Source organism: Rhinoraja longicauda, chromosome 36 (assembly GCF_053455715.1).
Source record: "Rhinoraja longicauda isolate Sanriku21f chromosome 36, sRhiLon1.1, whole genome shotgun sequence".
Classification (NCBI taxonomy): domain Eukaryota; kingdom Metazoa; phylum Chordata; class Chondrichthyes; order Rajiformes; family Arhynchobatidae; genus Rhinoraja; species Rhinoraja longicauda.
The window spans coordinates 19,618,936-19,639,511 of NC_135988.1; the positions used below are offsets into that span (position 1 = coordinate 19,618,936).

The window sequence follows — 20,576 nt, forward strand, 5'->3', positions numbered from 1 at the left end:
TTGAGTTCCTGTCTTTTCTAGTCACTTGGTAATAGCTGGGGAAGATTTCTGAGGAAGAAACATTCTCGTCTAACCATGATTCTGAGCCAAGGATTATATCAGGAGACTTACTGTCAGTGAAGGCGTGGAATTCAGCTACATTTCTAATACTCTGAAAGTTGTTGCATCTCGTGTGCTGTGTCTCGTGTGCCATATCTCATGTTGCATCTCGTGTGCTGTCTCATGTTAGTTCTCATGTGCTGTCTCGTGTTGCTTCTCATGTGCTGTGTCTAGTGTGCAGCACCTCGTGCGCTGGGTCTCCTGTTGTGTCTCGTGTGCTGTGTCTCGCGTTGTCTCACATTGCGTCTTATGTGCCGCGTCTAGTGTTGTGTCTCATGTGCTGTGTCCCGTGTGCTGTCTCATATTGCGTCTCATGTTCTGTGTCTCTCATTGCTTCTCGTGTGCTGTGTCTCTCATTGCTTCTCGTGTGCTGTCTTGCGTTGTGTCATGTGCTGTGTCTCGTGTGCTGTCTTGCGTTGTGTCATGTGCTGTGTCTCGTGTTGCATCTCATGTGCTGTGTCCCGCGTTGTCTCACGTTGCGTCTCGTGTGCTGTGTCTCGTGTTGTCTCACGTTGCGTCTCGTGTGCTGTGTCTCGTGTTGCATCTTGTGTGCTGCCTCGCATGTCCTGTGTTGTTTCACGTGTGCTATAGGGAGAGGTTTCCAGGACGAGAGGGTGTGAGCCACAGGGAGAGGTTGAGTAGGCTGGGTCTCTAATTGTTGGAGCACAAGATGAGGGGTGATCTTATAGAGGTGTACAAAATCATGAGAGCAATAGATCGGGTAGATGCACAAAGAGTCTCTTGCCCAGAGTAGGGGAATCTAGCACCACACAACATAGGTTCAAGGTGAAGGGGAAAAGATTTAATAGGAATCTGAGGGGTAACTTTTTCACACAAAGGGTGGTGGGTGTATGGAACAAGCTGCCAGATGAGGTAGTTGAGGCTGGGATTATCCCAACATTTAAGAGACAGTTAGACAGGTACATGGATAGGACAGGCTTGGAAGGATTATGGACCAAGCACAGGCAGGTGAGATTAGTGTAGCTGGGACATGTTGGCCGGTGTGGGCAAGTTGGGCCAAAGGGTCTGTTTCCACACTGCATCACTCTATGATGGAGGAGTCCAGAACCAGGGGTCACAGGTTAAGAATAAGGGGTAGGCCATTTAGGACTGAGATGAGGAAAAACTTTTTCACCCAGAGAGTTGTGAATCTGTGGAATTCTTTGCCACAGAAGGCAGTGGAGGCCAATTCACTGGATGTTTTCAAGTGTTAGATTTAACTCTTGGGGCTAACGGAATCACGGGATATGGGGAAAAAGCAGGAACGGGGTACTGATTTTGGATGATCAGCCATGGTCATATTGAATGGCGGCGCTGGCTCGAAGGGCTGAATAGCCTAATCCTGCACCTATTTTTTATGTTTCTATGTGCTCTCACCCTAACTATTTCCTGCATGATTGTATACACCTCTATAAGATCACCCCTCATCCTCCTGCGATCCACGGAATGTCCTACCTTGCTCCACCTCTCCCTTTAGCTCGGGCCCATGTGCCTTGGCAACATCCTCGTAAATCTTCTCTGCTCGACCTCCAACTTAACAACATCTTTCCTGCAACAGGATAACCAAAACCGAACACAATACTCCAAAAGTCTTCTACAACTGTAACATAACCAGCCAACTTGTACCTGCACTCCTAGATCCCTCTGCTCTACAACACTCCCCAGAGCCTGCCATTCGCTGTGAAGACCCTGGTTGGACTTCCCAAAATGCAACACCTCGCACTGACCAAAATTTAACTCCATTAACCATTCCTCAGTGATTGCCCAAGTGATCAAGATCCTGCTGTAATTTTTGATAACCATCTTCACTATCCATGATGCCACCCACTTTAATGCTATCTACAAACTTGATAACCATGCCTTGTAAATTCACATCCAAATCGTTGATATAAACTTCAAACAGCAATGGGCTGATCCCTGAGCCACAGGCCTCCAGTCCGTGAAGTCAATTCTCTATCCAGACGCCTAGCTCTCCTGGATCTCATGCAATCTAACCTGCCAATCTAACCTCTACCACGTGGAACCTTATCAAACACCTTGCTGTCCCAACAATAAAAAACATTGCTGCCACAAAGATTCCTGAAAAATGTAAAACAAAGAATAAAAGGCAAATAGATCAAGATCAAAAATAATCTAACTCTATTAATCGTTCTTGTAAAAGGCTGTCAATTTAAAGCAATCTGCCTGTTAAAAGTGAGAGGTAAACAAGTGTCAGGAGCCAGAGCAAAAAACAAAACCCCAAATGCTGGAAAACTGAAATCGCTGGAAACACTCATCAAGTCGGGCAGCTTCTGTGGGCAGAGAATCAGAAACGGATCCGATTGTTCCTTCATTTTGCAGCGTTCCTAACAACTGAAGGTTATACCTGTCTACAAAGTTACTATGTTCTTTCTGGTTAAACAGTTCTGATTAAAAATGGCTAAAAATGATTTTAAAATACTTTATAAAAAACAATTAAAAGACATGTGCTTGCCTTTGCATTTTTTGTTACCCTGGACTTGGGAATGCTGCACCTCATCTGTCAACGGTCCCAGAGCATTTCTAAGAATCCTTCAAATTTCAATTAAATATTCCAACCAGTGGCTAACACTGAGTATCTAATACGACCCTGCAGTTTAGTTAAATATAACTACCTTTCAATGTTAAAACTGCAATGTGTTTTACACTTTATTGATACCATGGAACTCAGGTGCCTTCAGGTGCTTTCCTACAAGTCTTTTGAAGTGCTTTCCTTGCTACACCTTCACACGGATTCCCAGTGGTTCAGCTTGTGCCGCAGACTGTGCCTTGCTCATGATCACCGATCTCGAAGGGTTGGAGCATGAGGGGGCCTAACGGCAGACTGTAGTATTTACATGGTCTGAGGAACCTGGAATTCAGGGCATGGCAAAGGGCCATGTATACTGTCGTTACGAGAAGCAGCAGCATATGCCGCTCCCAACACAGCAGAACCACAGGTCTGGGAGTCAACATTCCCACTCACATGTGGGAAGGTAGACTGGAGGAGTTCTGTTACATGATTAAAACCTTTATCAACACATCCCCCCAACCTCTCTAAGCCAGAGGAAATAGTGCAAGCCAATGCCTGAATGGCAGCAGTCTGAGCCTCAATCAATGTTGCTATTGCAGGGCCGACTGACTCTTGAACAGAGGGCTTCACTGTAGCATCTAAAGTGTTGGCCACTTTGTCCATGGTACCTTGCAGAGTTGCAAAGCCTTGTGGCAGAACACCACACAGTATGGAAGCAGACTCCTCTACACTCTCTGACAGAGTCAGACAGCTCCTGGACAGACTGTCCAAAGCTTCGAGTAACTGATGATGAACATGGAAGATTTTTCTTTTAAACGCTGGACCACTCAAATCCAGATCTCCGTGTTCCTCCGAGTAGCTCGATTCAGAGCTTGCCCTTCGGCCGTCTGTCTCCTGCACTGTCCTTTCCATTAGGGACAGGTCTTGCTCACTGTTACTGAATAATTCACCCCGAGCTGATCCATCTGTCCCATCTCTCCCACTGGAAACATTGCGTTCAGTGGTGTATTGGAAGGATGCAGCCAGTGACAATGTATCTTCAGTCAAGTAATCGTCCTCCATCTCCTGCCCTGTAAGGCCCAAACAATGGGATATATCTGGGGAAGAAAAGGCACCAGTCAGCAAGTACTGGAGAGAGCAGGCAACACTGGTAAACATTAATCCACAGCAATCACAAAATCTAAATCCTTTGGGTGCTGGAAATCCAACATAAAAACAGAAAATGTTGGAAATATTCGGACAGTCAGATGGCATCTATGGATGGAAAAAAATAATGCTTGAAGTCAATGATCTTTCATCAAAATGGCAAAGCTGATATGTTTTAAGATAAAGAGGCAAGAGGAACAAATAATGTTAGGCTAAAGAGCAGAGTGATTAACAAAAGATGACAGCAGAAGGCAGTAATGGGATAAATTTAAAAAACCTTTCTACAGGAGATGCAGATGCCAAACATAGTGACATTATCTGAAATTATAAAACTGAAAGTGCTAGACATCTGAAATAAAAATCAGAAATTGCTGGAAATGTTCATTCTTTGAAATTGTGGGTTTCAACGACTGAGAAGAGAAGATACAACTGGCGAAAAATTGGATTTCCCCCATTACGATGCGCTAAAATACAACCTGCACCGTTCCCAATGTCACAGCTGCAGCTCATTCAGAAGCCTGTCTCTGGTGCTAGTTCTCAGAGAGAAAGGCATGATCTTCAACTGTAGCAGTTCAGCAATCAAGCAGGCATCCCAGGAGTGACACACCTTTCAGTCCATCAAATCTGCAATCATTTTTGTTTATCCTATTTTCTTTCATTCTCACCCACATTCTTATCAACTCCTCCCCCCCCCCAATATTCTCAACTCCTCCCCCCCCACACATTCTCATCAACTCCGCCCTCCCCCACATTCTCATCAACTCCTCCCCCCCCCACATTCTCATCAACTGCTCCTCCCCCCCACATTCTCATCAACTCCGCCCTCCCCCACATTCTCATCAACTCCTCCCCTCCCCCCCCACATGCTCATCAACTCCTTCCCCCCTCCCAGATTCTATCACTATTCCAAACATTAGGGACTATTTACAGTAACCAATTAACCCACAACCCACATATTTTGGGGATGTAAGGGGGAAACCAATGTGTTACAGAGAGAACATGCAAACTCCACACTGAAAGCATCAATGATTAGGATTGAACCCATTCATCTGGAGCAGTGACACAGAATGTCTAGTTGCTGCACCAGCACACTGCCCACAGAACAAAATATCAGCGAGTTTAACTCAAGTATGATGAGCATGTAGTCTGGCTTTCGCTCCTTGCAAATTGTACGCTGCACATCTGTGCTCCGGTTTCACATAGAGTGAAAGTGTGGAAACAGGCCCTTCAGCCTAACTTGCCAACACCGGCCAACATGTCCCAGCTACACTAGTTCCACCTGCCAGCATTTGGTCCATATCGCTCCAAACCTGTCCTATCCATGTACCTGTCTAACTGCTTCTTAAATGTTGGGATAGTCCCAGCCTCAACTACCTTCTCTGGCATCTTGTTCCATACACCCACCACACTTTGTGTGAAAAAGTTACCCCTCAGATCCCTATTAAATCTTTTCTCCTTCACCTTAAACCTATGTCCTGTGGCCCTCGATTCACCTACTCTGGGCAAGAGACTCTGCGCATCTAATGAATGTTCATTGTTTATATTATCACAACCATGAACACCAAATAAATCTACTGCAAAAGGAGTGTGTTGTGTCTCAAAGTGCCTAGGTCCAGGTACATGATAGACATGGCTTTGATTGGAAGTGGGAGCAAATATTAATGTGTAAATTGCTTTTTTATATGCCTTTTATAGTTTAAAACTTCTGTTTCTTCACCTGACAATGGGCTTTAATTAAACTATTTAGGAGAGCAAAGGATAAAGAGGTTACTTTTGACACGATTGGAAATGGGTTGAAGAACTGAACAAGAGTTGATTGGAAGTTTGGGCGTCACACGCAGTGCTAACGGAGGTACCTGATTTGTTTGGCTTCTCCAGTGTGTGCAACAAATAAAGAATACTAAACTGAAAGAAGAGCACTTCACCTGGTGTATTTGGAACCCTGAACAATGAAATGTAAATGGGAATGCACTGCAGGGTAAAAATGGCATGTGAAGGTGAAGGGCATTGGTGGTGTTGGCAGGAGCACTCCACTGTGAAGGAATAGTCGACAGTATGTTGATATTTGATGTAGTTAGTTGACTTGAGGTTCGGACCAGTGCAAATTACCTGCAATTCATAGATTCATAGAGTTATAAAGCACTGATACAGGCTCTTCAACTCAACTAATTTGTGTCAACCAAAATACCTGTGTAATCTTGCGTAGGAAGGAACTGCAGATGCTGGTTTAAAACCAAAGATAGACACAAAAAGCTGGAGTAACTTAGCAAGTCAGGCAGCATCTCCGGAGAAAAGGAATAGGTGATGTTTCGGGTCGAGACCCTTATTCAGATTGAGAGTCAGGGGAAAGGGAGACAAGAGATATTGACAATGATATAGAGATTTATACTGTAGAACAAATGAATGAAAGATATGCAAAAAGCAACAATGATCAAGGAAAGGTGGAGCCCACAAGGGTCCATGTACTGGGCCAAAGACATCTTCATCATTGTTATTGCACCTGCCTCTCCCCCTACCACTGGTGCTGTGCCATATACCTACTACCCTCAGTGGGAAAACCTGCCCCTTAAATGCAGTTTAAGTCTTTCCCATCTCATCTTAAACCTATGCCCTTAAGTTTTAAACTGCCCATCCCGAGAAAAAAACTATCCTATCCACACCCCTCAATTTTATAAATCTCTAAAATCATCCCTCAGCCTCCTTCACTCCAGGGAAAAGAGCCTCAGCCTATGCAATCGTTCCTTTTAACTCAAACCTTCCAGTGAAACTTTTCTGCACTCCCTCTGGCCTTATCATACCTATTCTACAGCATGGAGACCACAACTGCATGCAAAACTATAAGTGTGGTCTAACTAAATATTTGAATAACTAATATGACATTCTATCTCCTATCATCAATTCTTCAGCTGGTGAAGGAAAGCAGACAATTACCAAATTGCCGTTAAAAGCATCTAATTTAAGTTTTTCAACGTATTTCCCCGGTGCGGGACAAATAACGGAATATATATGTATTTGCTATCCGTAACAATTGGCTTGCTGTTGACTTGACCCAAAATCATAGGCCAAGTTACTGAGTACACAGGATCGCACCACCTCACATCTTCCCATCTCCATCCCTTTCCGCTTTCCCCAGACACCGTTCCCTCTGTAACTCCATGGTTCACTCGTCCCTTCCCACCCAAACCACCCCCTCCCCAGGTACCTTTCCCTGCAACTGCAGGAGATGCAACACCTGTCCTTAAACCTCCGCCCTCGACTCTGTCCAAGGACCCCGACAGTCCTTTCAGCAGAGATTTACTTGCACTTCCTCCAATCTCATCTACTCTATCCGGTGGTCCCAGTGTGGGTCCTATATATCAGTAAGATCAAGAGTAGACTGGGCGATCATTTCACTGAACACTTACGCTCAGTCCGCCTTGGCCTACGCGATGTCTCATTTGCCAAACATTTTAACTCCCCTACGCATTCCCATACTGACCATTCTATGCTGGGCCTCCTCCACTGTCAGTGTGCAGCCATGTACAAATTGGAGGAACACCTCACATTTTGCTTGGGCAGCTTACAACCCAGTGGACTCCCTCTCCCTCCCCCTCTACCCTAATCGCCCTACCAGTTCCAGTGGTCGCATCCTTGCATCTCTCTGGTCATCACCTCGTCCCCAGCCAACAATGGGCCATGATGGCCTCCACCCTTCCTGCGGTCATCTGCTGCCAGCCCAGGTTTGTTCTGGACTTTTCTCACCTCATTTATTTCCTCCCCCCTCTACTTTCAGTCTGAAGAAGGGTTCTGACCCTTCTTTTTCTCCAGAGATGCTGTCTGACCCGCTGAGTTACTCCAACATTTTGTGTCTATCTTCAGTATAAACCAGCATCTGTAGTCCCTTCCTACACATCAGATGAGATGTCATTTTGCAATTGTAAAAATGTTGGTCAGGTCACACTTTGACCCATTGTGCAGTCTGTTTCCAACACTATAGGAAATACATGGCAGATTAGAAAAAAATAAGCAATTCACCAGGAAACTGTATGCAATGGAGCGCTTTCGTTACATAGATTAGTTGCAAGAACAGGCTAGGTTTGTTCTCAATGGAGTGCAGGAGGCAGGGATTATAAATAGGCATAAATTGAGTAGATAGTAGAGGCTGAAGGGTAACACCCCAAAATGTCATTAGTGCATTTATTTCCACAGATAATACTTGATGCCTGTTTTCCAGTTCACCAGGATGTTGCCTGAAATGGAGGGCTTTAGATACAAAGAGAGGGTCGACACAAAATGCTGCAGTAACTCAGGACAGGCAGCATCTCTGGAGAAAAGGAATGGGTGACGTTTCGGGTCGAGACCCTTCTTCGCTCTTCAGATTCTTCTTCAGTCTGAAGAAGGGTCTCGACCCGAAACATCACCCATTCCTTCTCTCCAGAGATGCTGCCTGTCCTGAGTTACTGCAGCATTTTGTGATACAAAGCCTCCAGATACAAAGAGAGATTGGATAGGCTGGAATTGTTTACATTGAAGCACAGGAGGCTGAGGGGTAACTTTATAGAGGATTCTGAAATTATGAGGGGCATATAGTAGTTACAGCCTTTTTCCAAGCATAGGAGAATCTGAAACTAGAGAGTTTTGATTTAAGTTGAGAGGAGGAATATTGAAATGAGATTCAAGGGGCAAGAGGTTCCACACGGAGGGTGGCGGACATACAGAACAAGCTCCCAGAGTCGGTGGTAGTAGCAGGTACAATTACAGCATTCAAAAACCACGTACAGGTATGTGGATAAGAAAGGAATGGAGGGATATGAGCCAAATGTGATTAACATAGATAGATACTCAATTTGCATTGAAGAGTCAAGTTGAAGAGCCTATTTCTGATATGGAACAAGCTGCCAGAGGCATATATAATTACAACATTTAGAATGCAGTTGATTGCTGGATGCTTGGTTGTTGGTTGCTGATTTTTGGATCGAGAAGCAGCAGATGGAAATAGCTTATTGCAGGTAAATGGGATTAGTATGGATGGGCAACACAGTAGCACGTACAGGTTGGGTCACAGAACCCATTACTGTGCTGTAACAGCTCCAGTTTGCTAAATATGGCTCATCAAATCAAATCCGCTCAGAAATTCGATGGCAAGCTGCCCAGTTGTATCAAATCACATAGTAATAAATGCTGATCTTATTAGCAAAACTAACACCCTATAAAGGAGTAGAAAAATAGAAAGTAGATGGGCTTAGGAACAGCATAATATTGGATTTTTTTGTCCAGCTCCAATCAAAGACGACTATACTGAAACATCAACCAATTTCTATCTCTCTCACTCCACAAGGATGCTGTCTGATATTTGAATATTTCCAGCATGTTCTGGTTTTGTTCCAGGGTGATCACACTGCCTGTGTGATGCTCAAGAACAGAGTAGGTGAGGGAAATAGGCAGACACCCTGTGGTCCTTGGCCTCCAGCCTCAATGCTTCTGCTGCTGTATATCTCAACGATGTCCAGAGCTTCTTGCTCCATCTGAGTGGTGGCTTGAATGGAGGGTGGCCGTTCCCCAGTACAAGTCAGATTCCTTGCTTTGTGTGCCAACTTGTCCTGTGGAAAGAGGTGGCAATGTTAGCATCTAGTTACTGTAATAATTATGGGGGTGTGAGGCAGCTTCACATCATGTATGGAGGGAGGGGAGAGTAGCACAAGGTGGCCAAGATTTGCTTGCAGACAGGTGAAAACATTTAACTCACGAATAAGAATTTTACAGTTACCAGGTCAAAGCTGAATTATAGCTGTGGTGAAAATGTTTGGTGAGCTTACAACTGAGAATTCTCTGCCTCAGAAGGCAGTGGAGGCCAATTCTCTGGATGCTTTCAAGAGAGAGTTAGATAGAGCTCTTAAGGATAGCGGAGTCAGGGGGTATGGGGAGAAGGTAGGAATGGGGTACTGATTGTGGATGATCAGCCATGATCACATTGAATGACAGTGCTGGCTCGAAGGGCCGAATGGCCTACTCCTGCACCTATTGTCTATTGACTATTGTCTAACATGTTTATTCAATTAAATCATCACTGATCTGAATCTTAACTCCAACTTGTACTCCCATTCAAAAGGCTAAGAATCTCTGTTTTTTAATTATTAATTGAAAGAGGGATGTGCACTTATAAAGCACCTTTCATGACATCAGGTCTTCCCAAAGCACATGACAACCAATTACATTTTTCTGAAGTGGAGTTACTGCCGTAACATTGGAAATAATACACCTAAAATGCACGCCATTCCCCAAAACAATAAACCCTAGCCCTAATTAGCAGATGTCATTGAGAAGCAGATATTGATCCAAATAGAAATGCCTGCTGCCTAGACTCACTGCCAATGAACCTGGCCAACTACCTACACTCATCTGTAACTAATCCAGAGTGACAAAGAAGCAGAATCTCAAACACTGAGAGTTAGGCAGTAGAAGATATCAAAGAGCCCACAGTGAGCCCACACTCAGCCAGTATACTGAACCCCCTCCATCAGAACTCCTGGCACTTAGACTGGAGAGGAGCACCTCACCTCCTGTTCGAGCTGAAAGGTGTTTTTAAACAGATTTAAATGGCATCCAATATATTTTCTAAAAGTGCTGTGGATAAAACTAAATTTAAAAAACACCATAAAATTTAAACAATGAAAATACATAAATAAAGTACAACGTAAAAAATATTTTGTTCTCCTAATCTCTAGGGCTGGAACAACCAACCAAATTAATGTGATATGTGAAGAAAGGAACTGCAAATCAACACACTGAAGATCAACACAGAGTGCTGGAGTAACTCAGCAGGACAGGCAGCATCTCTGGAGAAAATGGATGGGTGGCGTTTTGGGTTGGGATCCTTCTTCAGACTGAGGGGAGGGAACTGGTCATAAGTAAAGGTCAGAACAAAGCAGGGTCGACAACAGATGACCAAGGAAGGTTGGAGCCCATAATTGCCCATTTTTGGCTGAGGAAGAAGTGATAACAAAGGGATACAAGGATGTGAACAGTGGAACTAGCAGGACGACTAGTCTAGGGTGGGGGAAGGGGGGGAGGAAGAGAGGGAATGCATGGGGTTACTTGAAATTAGAGAAATTCTGTGAGCTTTGAGAAAATAGAGAAATTCACAAAAGCATATTCCTCGGTTCATTGGGCAAGTTCAAGAAGTCTCGCCCATTTTGTTTTCATCTCTGACCTTTATCCAACCATCTGCCTCCCCTAGCAAATGTTCACATATTACCTGCCTCAATTTGTCCTGCTCCTGCCCTTCCTCTCTTTCCGCTTTCTCCCACCCCCCCCCCCCCCTCTCTAAGATCAATCTGAAGGATCCCGACCTGAAATATTACCTATCCATGTTCTCCAGGGGTGCCGCCTGACCTGCTGAGTTACTCCAGCACTTTGTGCCTTTTTTCCCAGGATGTAATTTCTTGCAATATGCAGACTGCTCAATAACCAGGATAACTAATACTACATTATTCACCTGCTGACTAAAAATGTGACAATTTGTGAACATCACCTGGGCCTGCACTTCATCCTCCAGCACCTAGACTGCAAGGGGACCTATGCAAAGATTTTGTTTGTGGACATTAGCTCTGCATTTAACACCATTGTGCCAGACCTACTACACTCCAAACTCTCCCAGTTGACTGTGCCTGAACCCCTCTGAATCAACTTCCTGACAGACATGAAGCAGCACACGAGGTTGGGAGAGCACATCTCGGACCCGCAGACACTCAACATAGGAGCACCGCAAGGCTGCATAATCTCCTCTCTACTTTACTCTCTCTACGCCAACGACTCCACCTCCACGGACTCCTCTGTCAAGCTTCTCAAGTTTGCGGATAACACAACCCTGATAGGACTGATCCACGATGGGGAGGAATCTGCCTACAGACAGGAAGTGACACAGCTGGCATCCTGGTGCCTTCGTAACAACCTGAAGCTCAATGCTCTTAACACAGTGGAACTGATTGTAGACTTTAGGAGAGCTTCCCCTCCCCTCCCACCACTCACCATCAACAACACCACAGCCACAAATGTGGAGTCATTTAAGTTCCTTGGAACCATCATCTCCAAAGACCTTAAATGGGAGGCCACCATCGACTCCAGTCAAAAAAGCCCAACAGAGGATGTACTTCCTGCGGCAGATGAGGAAATGCAATTTGCCACAGGCAACGGTGGTCTAATTCTATACTGTCATCGTAGAGTCCGTCCTCACCTTCTCAATCATGGTCTGGTTTGGCTCAGCCACCAAGCACAACATCTGGAGGCTACAACAAATCATTGGAGGTGTGGCTGTGTTCTGTAGCTGCGGCTCACCGGCAGTCTCTCCATTTTTGTTGTTGTTTTTTTTGTCATTGTCGTTGTTAAATGTACGTTTTGTTTTATTTTTAATTCTGTGTATGTAGGGGGGTGGTGGGGGGGGTTGGGGGAAACCTATTTTTTCAAATCTCCTCCTCAACGGAGATGCGACCTTTACCGTGTCGTATCTCCGTTCGCGCTACGGCCTAACATCGTGGAGTCGGCAGCCTCCAGCTGGGATCGACCTCAAAGACTCCGGTCGCAGGGCCTGGACTTACCATCTCGGAGGCTTCGGCCGTGGGCCTTGCAGACCGCAACATCGGGAGCTCGCAGGTCCCTGGCTGGCGACCGGCTTTTGGGAGCTCCAGCCGTAACAGCTTCGACCGCCCCGAAGCGCGAGGTACGATCGACCAGCTCGCAGGCCCTTCATCACCCTGCGTGGCTCGGCCGCAGCACTTTCCATCGCCCGGTGGGGGCTCAGGACTTTCATCGGCCTGCTCGGCTCGGCCCTGGGACTTTCCATCGCCCAGTGGGGGCTCAGGACTTTCATCGGCCTGCTCGGCTCGGCCCTGGGACTTTCCATCGCCCGGTGGGGGCTTCAAAAAGTTGGGAGCCTCGATCACCTCGTGGCACCACGGGAGAAGAATGAGGAGGAGATAAGACTTTGCCTTCCATCACAGTGAGGGTATGCCTAGAGCAATCACTGTGATGGCTGTTTTGTGTAAAAAATTATATCTGTGTGTCTTGTGCTTTTTAATGTCTACTGCCGGACCCTGACGTGAGAGGACGCTGGCGTTGAGTATTCGCCGCTTTTCCGTCAGGATAGTTTGTCTGTTTGTTTCTATGTTCATTGTTTTTGTAAAGCGCTTTGAGCATGTGATAAGGCGCTATATAAAATAAATGGATTATTATTATTATTATTATTCGATCAGCTGAGAAGGTTGTTGGCTGAAACCTTCCCCCCCATTGACTGTATGGGCTGTATATATATGATATGATATGATATTGACGAACTGTACACTGCAAGGGCCAGGATGCGAGCAGGCAAGATCATCTCTGACCCCTCCAATTGTGACAATTGCTACACCAATACAGGAGAGACTTTGGGTCCAGGGCTCACCCTCTCAGTCACTCTCTCCCCTTCCCTGTCCCCCCTCGACGAGGAATGGTCCAATTAGTCTAGTAATATTATAAAGTAGAGAAGAGCAGAGCAAACACATTGAACATGGTTTGCCTACAATTGCTCATCATATTATATAAAGGGCACATAGTCACTGGAGGAGCTCAAATCAATGACAAGGATGAAACCAGAACAAGGTTATATTCAACAAAATAAAATGAATTAATGCTCATTGTATTATTTCACGTGTGAGGAAGAGCAACATCAATACAAAGTATACAAAAAGTCAGCCTGGGATTTAAGGAAAAGTTATTTTATCCAAAGTGTGGTGAGAATACCAGGAGAATCTGTCATCTGATGAAAGTTCATCAACTTTATACACTAACTCAACAGATGCTGTTCGACCTGCTAAATGACCATTTCCAACATTTTCTGTCCTCAAGAGCATATTTGGGCAACGCTCAACCACACGGGTGGGACAATAATGAGCGGTTAGTTATAATGGGCGGTGGCTTTCCTGGAGAACACAGCCCGGCCCAGCCCGGTGAGTGTGGCCCGGCCCACCCCGGTGAGTGTGGCCCGGCCCGTGTGGCCCAGCCCGGTGAGTGTGGCCCGGCCCGTGTGGCCCAGCCCGGTGAGTGTGGCCCGGCCCGGTGAGTGTGGCCCGGCCCGGTGAGTGTGGCCCGGCCCGTGTGGCCCAGCCCGGTGAGTGTGGCCCGGCCCGGCCCGGTGAGTGTGGCCCGGCCCGTGTGGCCCAGCCCGGTGAGTGTGGCCCGGCCCGTGTGGCCCAGCCCGGTGAGTGTGGCCCGGCCCGGCCCGGTGAGTGCGGCCAGGCCCGGTGAGTGTGGCCCGGCCCGGTGAGTGTGGCCCGGCCCGTGTGGCCGAGCCCGGTGAGTGTGGCCCGGCCCGGCCCGGTGAGTGTGGCCCGGCCAGTGTGGCCCGGCCCGGCCCGGTGAGTGTGGCCCGGCCCGTGTGGCCCAGCCCGGTGAGTGTGGCCCGGCCCGTGTGGCCCAGCCCGGTGAGTGTGGCCCGGCCCGGTGAGTGTGGCCCGGCCCGGTGAGTGTGGCCCGGTCCGGCCCAGTGAGTGTGGCCCGGCCCGGTGTGTGTGGCCCGGCCCAGCCCGGTGAGTGTGGCCCGGCCCGGCCCGGTGAGTGTGGCCCGGCCCGTGTGGCCCAGCCCGGTGAGTGTGGCCCGGCCCGTGTGGCCCAGCCCGGTGAGTGTGGCCCGGCCCGGCCCGGTGAGTGCGGCCCGGCCCGGTGAGTGTGGCCCGGCCCGGTGAGTGTGGCCCGGCCCGTGTGGCCGAGCCCGGTGAGTGTGGCCCGGCCCGGCCCGGTGAGTGTGGCCCGGCCAGTGTGGCCCGGCCCGGCCCGGTGAGTGTGGCCCGGCCCGTGTGGCCCAGCCCGGTGAGTGTGGCCCGGCCCGTGTGGCCCAGCCCGGTGAGTGTGGCCCGGCCCGGTGAGTGTGGCCCGGCCCGGTGAGTGTGGCCCGGTCCGGCCCAGTGAGTGTGGCCCGGCCCGGTGTGTGTGGCCCGGCCCAGCCCGGTGAGTGTGGCCCGGCCCGGCCCGGTGAGTGTGGCCCGGCCCGTGTGGCCCAGCCCGGTGAGTGTGGCCCGGCCCGTGTGGCCCAGCCCGGTGAGTGTGGCCCGGCCCGGTGAGTGTGGCCCGGCCCGGTGAGTGTGGCCCGGCCCGGCCCAGTGAGTGTGGCCCGGCCCGGTGTGTGTGGCCCGGCCCAGCCCGGTGAGTGTGGCCCGGCCCGGCCCGGTGAGTGTGGCCCGGCCCGGTGAGTGTGGCCCGGCCCGTGTGGCCGAGCCCGGTGAGTGTGGCCCGGCCCGGCCCGGTGAGTGTGGCCCGGCCAGTGTGGCCCAGCCCGGTGAGTGTGGCCCGTCCCGTGTGGCCCAGCCCGGTGAGTGTGGCCCGGCCCGGTGAGTGTGGCCCGGCCCGTGTGGCCCAGCCCGGTGAGTGTGGCCCGGCCCGGCCCGGTGAGTGTGGCCCGGCCCGTGTGGCCCAGCCCGGTGAGTGTGGCCCGGCCCGGCCCGGCCAGTGTGGCCCGGCCCGGTGAGTGTGGCCCGGCCCGTGTGGCCCAGCCCGGTGAGTGTGGCCCGGCCCGGCCCGGTGAGTGTGGCCCGGCCCGGTGAGTGTGGCCCGGCCCGTGTGGCCGAGCCCGGTGAGTGTGGCCCGGCCCGGCCCGGTGAGTGTGGCCCGGCCCGTGTGGCCCAGCCCGGTGAGTGTGGCCCGGCCCGTGTGGCCCAGCCCGGTGAGTGTGGCCCGGCCCGGCCCGGTGAGTGCGGCCCGGCCCGGTGAGTGTGGCCCGGCCCGGTGAGTGTGGCCCGGCCCGTGTGGCCCGGCCCGTGTGGCCGAGCCCGGTGAGTGTGGCCCGGCCCGGCCCGGTGAGTGTGGCCCGGCCAGTGTGGCCCGGCCCGGCCCGGTGAGTGTGGCCCGGCCCGTGTGGCCCAGCCCGGTGAGTGTGGCCCGGCCCGTGTGGCCCAGCCCGGTGAGTGTGGCCCGGCCCGGTGAGTGTGGCCCGGCCCGGTGAGTGTGGCCCGGTCCGGCCCAGTGAGTGTGGCCCGGCCCGGTGTGTGTGGCCCGGCCCAGCCCGGTGAGTGTGGCCCGGCCCGGCCCGGTGAGTGTGGCCCGGCCCGTGTGGCCCAGCCCGGTGAGTGTGGCCCGGCCCGTGTGGCCCAGCCCGGTGAGTGTGGCCCGGCCCGGCCCGGTGAGTGTGGCCCGGCCCGGTGAGTGTGGCCCGGCCCGGCCCAGTGAGTGTGGCCCGGCCCGGTGTGTGTGGCCCGGCCCAGCCCGGTGAGTGTGGCCCGGCCCGGCCCGGTGAGTGTGGCCCGGCCCGGTGAGGGTGGCCCGGCCCGTGTGGCCGAGCCCGGTGAGTGTGGCCCGGCCCGGCCCGGTGAGTGTGGCCCGGCCAGTGTGGCCCAGCCCGGTGAGTGTGGCCCGTCCCGTGTGGCCCAGCCCGGTGAGTGTGGCCCGGCCCGGTGAGTGTGGCCCGGCCCGTGTGGCCCAGCCCGGTGAGTGTGGCCCGGCCCGGCCCGGTGAGTGTGGCCCGGCCCGTGTGGCCCAGCCCGGTGAGTGTGGCCCGGCCCGTGTGGCCCAGCCCGGTGAGTGTGGCCCGGCCCGTGTGGCCCAGCCCGGTGAGTGTGGCCCGGCCCGGTGAGTGTGGCCCGGCTCGGTGAGTGTGGCCCAGCCCGGTGAGTGTGGCCCGGCCCGGTGAGTGTGGCCCGGCCCGTGTGGCCCAGCCCGGTGAGTGTGGCCCGGCCCGGCCCGGTGAGTGTGGCCCGGCCCGGCCCGTGTGGCCCGGTGAGTGTGGACCAGTCCGGTGAGTGTGGCCCGGCCCGGCCCGGTGAGTGTGGCCCGGCCCGGTGAGTGTGGCCCGGCCCGTGTAGCCCAGCCCGGTGAGTGTGGCCCGGCCCGGCCCGTTGAGTGTGGCCCGGCCCGTGTGGCCCAGCCCGGTGAGTGTGGCCCGGCCCGGCCCGGTGAGTGCGGCCCAGCCCGGTGAGTGTGGCCCGGCCCGGTGAGTGTAGCTCGGACCGGCGAGTGTGGCCCGGCCCGGTGAGTGTGGCCCGGCCCGGTGAGTGTGGCCCGGCCCGGTGAGTGTGGCCCGGCCCGGTGAGTGTGGCCCGGCCCGGTGAGTGTGGCCCGGCTCGGTGAGTGTGGCCCGGCCCGGTGAGTGTGGCCCGGCCCGGTGAGTGTGGCCCGGCCCGGTGAGTGTGGCCCGGCCCGGTGAGTGTGGCCCGGCCCGGTGAGTGTGGCCCGGCTCGGTGAGTGTGGCCCGGCCCGGTGAGTGTGGCCCGGCCCGGTGAGTGTGGCCCGGCCCGTGTGGCCCAGCCCGGTGAGTGTGGCCCGGCCCGGCCCGGTGAGTGTGGCCCGGCCCGGCCCGTGTGGCCCGGTGAGTGTGGACCAGTCCGGTGAGTGTGGCCCGGCCCGGCCCGGTGAGTGTGGCCCGGCCCGGTGAGTGTGGCCCGGCCCGTGTAGCCCAGCCCAGTGAGTGTGGCCCGGCCCGGCCCGCTGAGTGTGGCCCGGCCCGTGTGGCCCAGCCCGGTGAGTGTGGCCCGGCCCGGCCCGGTGAGTGTGGCCCAGCCCGGTGAGTGTGGCCCGGCCCGGTGAGTGTAGCTCGGCCCGGCGAGTGTGGCCCGGCCCGTGTGGCCCAGCCCGGTGAGTGTGGCCCAGCCCGGTGAGTGTAGCTCGGCCCGGCCCGGTGAGTGTGGCCCGGCCCGTGTGGCCCGGCCCGTGTGGCCCAGCCCGGTGAGTGTGGCCCGGCACGGCCCGTGTGGCCCGGCACGGCCCGTGTGGCCCGGCCCGGTGAGTGTGGCCCGGCCCGGTGAGTGTGGCCCGGCCTGTGTGGCCCAGCCCGGTGAGTGTGGCCCAGCCCGGTGAGTGTGGCACGGCCCGGTGAGTGTGGCCCAGCCCGGTGAGTGTGGCCCAGCCCGGTGAGTGTGGCCCGGCCCGCTGAGTGTGGCCCGGCCCGGTGAGTGTGGCCCGGCCCGGGGAGTGTGGCCCGGCCCGGGGAGTGTGGCCCGGCCCGTGTGGCCCAGCCCGGTGAGTGTGGCCCAGCCCGGTGAGTGTGGCCCAGCCCGGTGAGTGTGGCCCGGCCCGGTGAGTGTGGCCCGGCCCGGTGAGTGTGGCCCGGCCCGGTGAGTGTGGCCCGGCCCGGTGAGTGTGGCCCGGCTCGGTGAGTGTGGCCCAGCCCGGTGAGTGTGGCCCGGCCCGGTGAGTGTGGCCCGGCCCGGTGAGTGTGGCCCGGCCCGGTGAGTGTGGCCCGGCTCGGTGAATGTGGCCCAGCCCGGTGAGTGTGGCCCGGCCCGGTGAGTGTGGCCCGGCCCGTGAGGCCCAGCCCGGTGAGTGTGGCCCGGCCCGGCCCGGTGAGTGTGGCCCGGCCCGGCCCGTGTGGCCTGGTGAGTGTGGACCAGTCCGGTGAGTGTGGCCCGGCCCGGCCCGGTGAGTGTGGCCCGGCCCGGTGAGTGTGGCCCGGCCCGTGTAGCCCAGCCCGGTGAGTGTGGCCTGGCCCGGCCCGCTGAGTGTGGCCCGGCCCGTGTGGCCCAGCCCGGTGAGTGTGGCCCGGCCCGGTGAGTGTGGCCCAGCCCGGTGAGTGTGGCCCGGCCCGGCCCGGCCCGGTGAGTGTGGCCCAGCCCGGTGAGTGTGGCCCGGCCCGGTGAGTGTAGCTCGGCCCGGCGAGTGTGGCCCGGCCCGTGTGGCTCAGCCCGGTGAGTGTGGCCCAGCCCGGTGAGTGTAGCTCGGCCCGGCCCGGTGAGTGTGGCCCGGCCCGTGTGGCCCAGCCCGGTGAGTGTGGCCCGGCACGGCCCGTGTGGCCCGGCCCGGTGAGTGTGGCCCAGCCCGGTGAGTGTGGCCCGGCCCGGTGAGTGTGGCCCGGCCTGTGTGGCCCAGCCCGGTGAGTGTGGCCCAGCCCGGTGAGTGTGGCCCGGCCCGGTGAGTGTGGCCCAGCCCGGTGAGTGTGGCCCAGCCCGATGAGTGTGGCCCGGCCCGCTGAGTGTGGCCCGGCCCGTGTGGCCCAGCCCGGTGAATGTGGCCCAGCCCGGTGAGTGTGGCCCGGCCCGTGTGGCCCAGCCCGGTGAGTGTGGCCCGGCCCGGTGAGTGTGGCCCGGCCCAGGGAGTGTGGCCCGGCCCGTGTGGCCCAGCCCGGTGAGTGTGGCCCAGCCCAGTGAGTGTGGCCCGGCCCGGTGAGTTTGGCCCGGCCCGGTGAGTGTGGCCCGGCCCGGTGAGTGTGGCCCGGCCCGGTGAGTGTGGCCCGGCCCGGTGAGTGTGGCCCGGCTCGGTGAGTGTGGCCCAGCCCGGTGAGTGTGGCCCGGCCCGGTGAGTGTGGCCCGGCCCGTGTGGCCCAGCCCGGTGAGTGTGGCCCGGCCCGGCCCGTGTGGCCCGGTGAGTGTGGACCAGTCCGGTTAGTGTGGCCCGACCCGGCCCGGTGAGTGTGGCCCGGCCCGTGTGGCCCAGCCCGGTGAGTGTGGCCCGGCCCGCTGAGTGTGGCCCGGCCCGTGTGGCCCAGCCCGGTGAGTGTGGCCCAGCCCGGTGAGTGTGGCCCGGCCCAGTGAGTGTGGCCCAGCCCGGTGAGTGTGGCCCGGCCCGGTGAGTGTAGCTCGGCCCGGCGAGTGTGGCCCGGCCCGTGTGGCCCAGCCCGGTGAGTGTGGCCCAGCCCGGTGAGTGTAGCTCGGCCCGGCCCGGTGAGTGTGGCCCGGCCCGTGTGGCCCGGCCCGTGTGGCCCAGCCCGGTGAGTGTGGCCCGGCACGGCCCATGTGGCCCGGCCCGGTGAGTGTGGCCCAGCCCGGTGAGTGTGGCCCGGCCCGGTGAGTGTGGCCCGGCCTGTGTGGCCCAGCCCGGTGAGTGTGGCCCGGCCCGGTGAGTGTGGCCCGGCCCGTGTGGCCCAGCCCGGTGAGTGTGGCCCGGCCCGGTGAGTGTGGCCCGGCCCGTGTGGCCCAGCCCGGTGAGTGTGGCCCGGCCCGGTGAGTGTGGCCCGGCCCGGTGAGTGTGGCCCGGCCCGTGTGGCCCGGCCCGGCGGTGCATTGGCGCTGGCGGTCAGCGAGTATTCACTCACTCACCCTGGCGGTGCGGGTCAGGTCGTTGAACTTCTTGCGGCACTGCAGCCATGAGCGGGGGGTTCCGCTCTGCAGGTTGACGCGGAGCGCCACCTCCCTCCACGCCTGGCGCAGCGTCTGGCGCGGCATCTTCCTGCCGTCCGCGGGGAACAGCAGTTCCCTGCGGGCCCGCACCTGCTCCACCAGCACCCGCAACGCAACGTCGCTGAAGCGCGGGGCCCGCGGCTCCGCCATCCCCCCCCCCCGGACAGGCGGGCGGGCAGACAGGCTAGACCTCCGCTAAACGGGGCGGCTGCACAGGGGACAGTCAAACAGGCGGGGCAGACAGATTGGCGGGGACGGCGAGACGGGTCGGGGGGGGGGGCTGCACGTGCGGGGCGGGAGGGGCTGCACGTGCCGGGGGGTGTGCACGTGGCGGGGGGGTGCACGTGGCGGGGGGGGTTCAGACTCAGCGCCGGATTTTCCTTCAAACCGGCGTTCGCTGCGCCGGAAGTCCCGACTGGGCGGTGGGCCTCGCACCGGAAGTCCCGCCCTTCAATCGCGCGGACCAATGGGAGCCGCGGTCCCAGAGGTAGGGCCCCGCCCCCTGGCCGTCACTCCCCCCACAGATGCTGCCTGACCCACTGTTACTCCAGCATTGTGTGTCCCCTCCACAGATGCTGCTTGACCCGAAGTTATTCCAGCAATGTGTGTCCACCTTTTCCATACATGCTGCCTGACGAGCTGAATTACTCTTATGTATATATCTTTGGCTTAAACCACTGTCTGCAGTAGAGAGCATATTGACTGGTTGCATCATGTAGAAACATAGAAAATAGGTGCAAGAGGAGGCCGTT

General features: G+C 55.8%; 1 protein-coding gene across 1 annotated transcript; it reads right to left on the bottom strand.

The window, feature by feature from the left end:
- Positions 1 to 69: 69 nt before the first annotated feature.
- On the bottom strand, positions 70 to 20,087 carry LOC144610265 (uncharacterized). Its single transcript, XM_078428855.1, has 3 exons — positions 19,744 to 20,087; positions 9,204 to 9,354; positions 70 to 3,726 (listed from the first exon to the last, which is right to left on the bottom strand). Exons 1-3 carry the CDS (start codon positions 19,972 to 19,974, stop codon positions 2,951 to 2,953), a joined length of 1,158 nt encoding a protein of 385 aa, XP_078284981.1. The 5' UTR covers positions 19,975 to 20,087; the 3' UTR covers positions 70 to 2,950.
- Between the last annotated feature and the right edge of the window lie 489 nt (positions 20,088 to 20,576).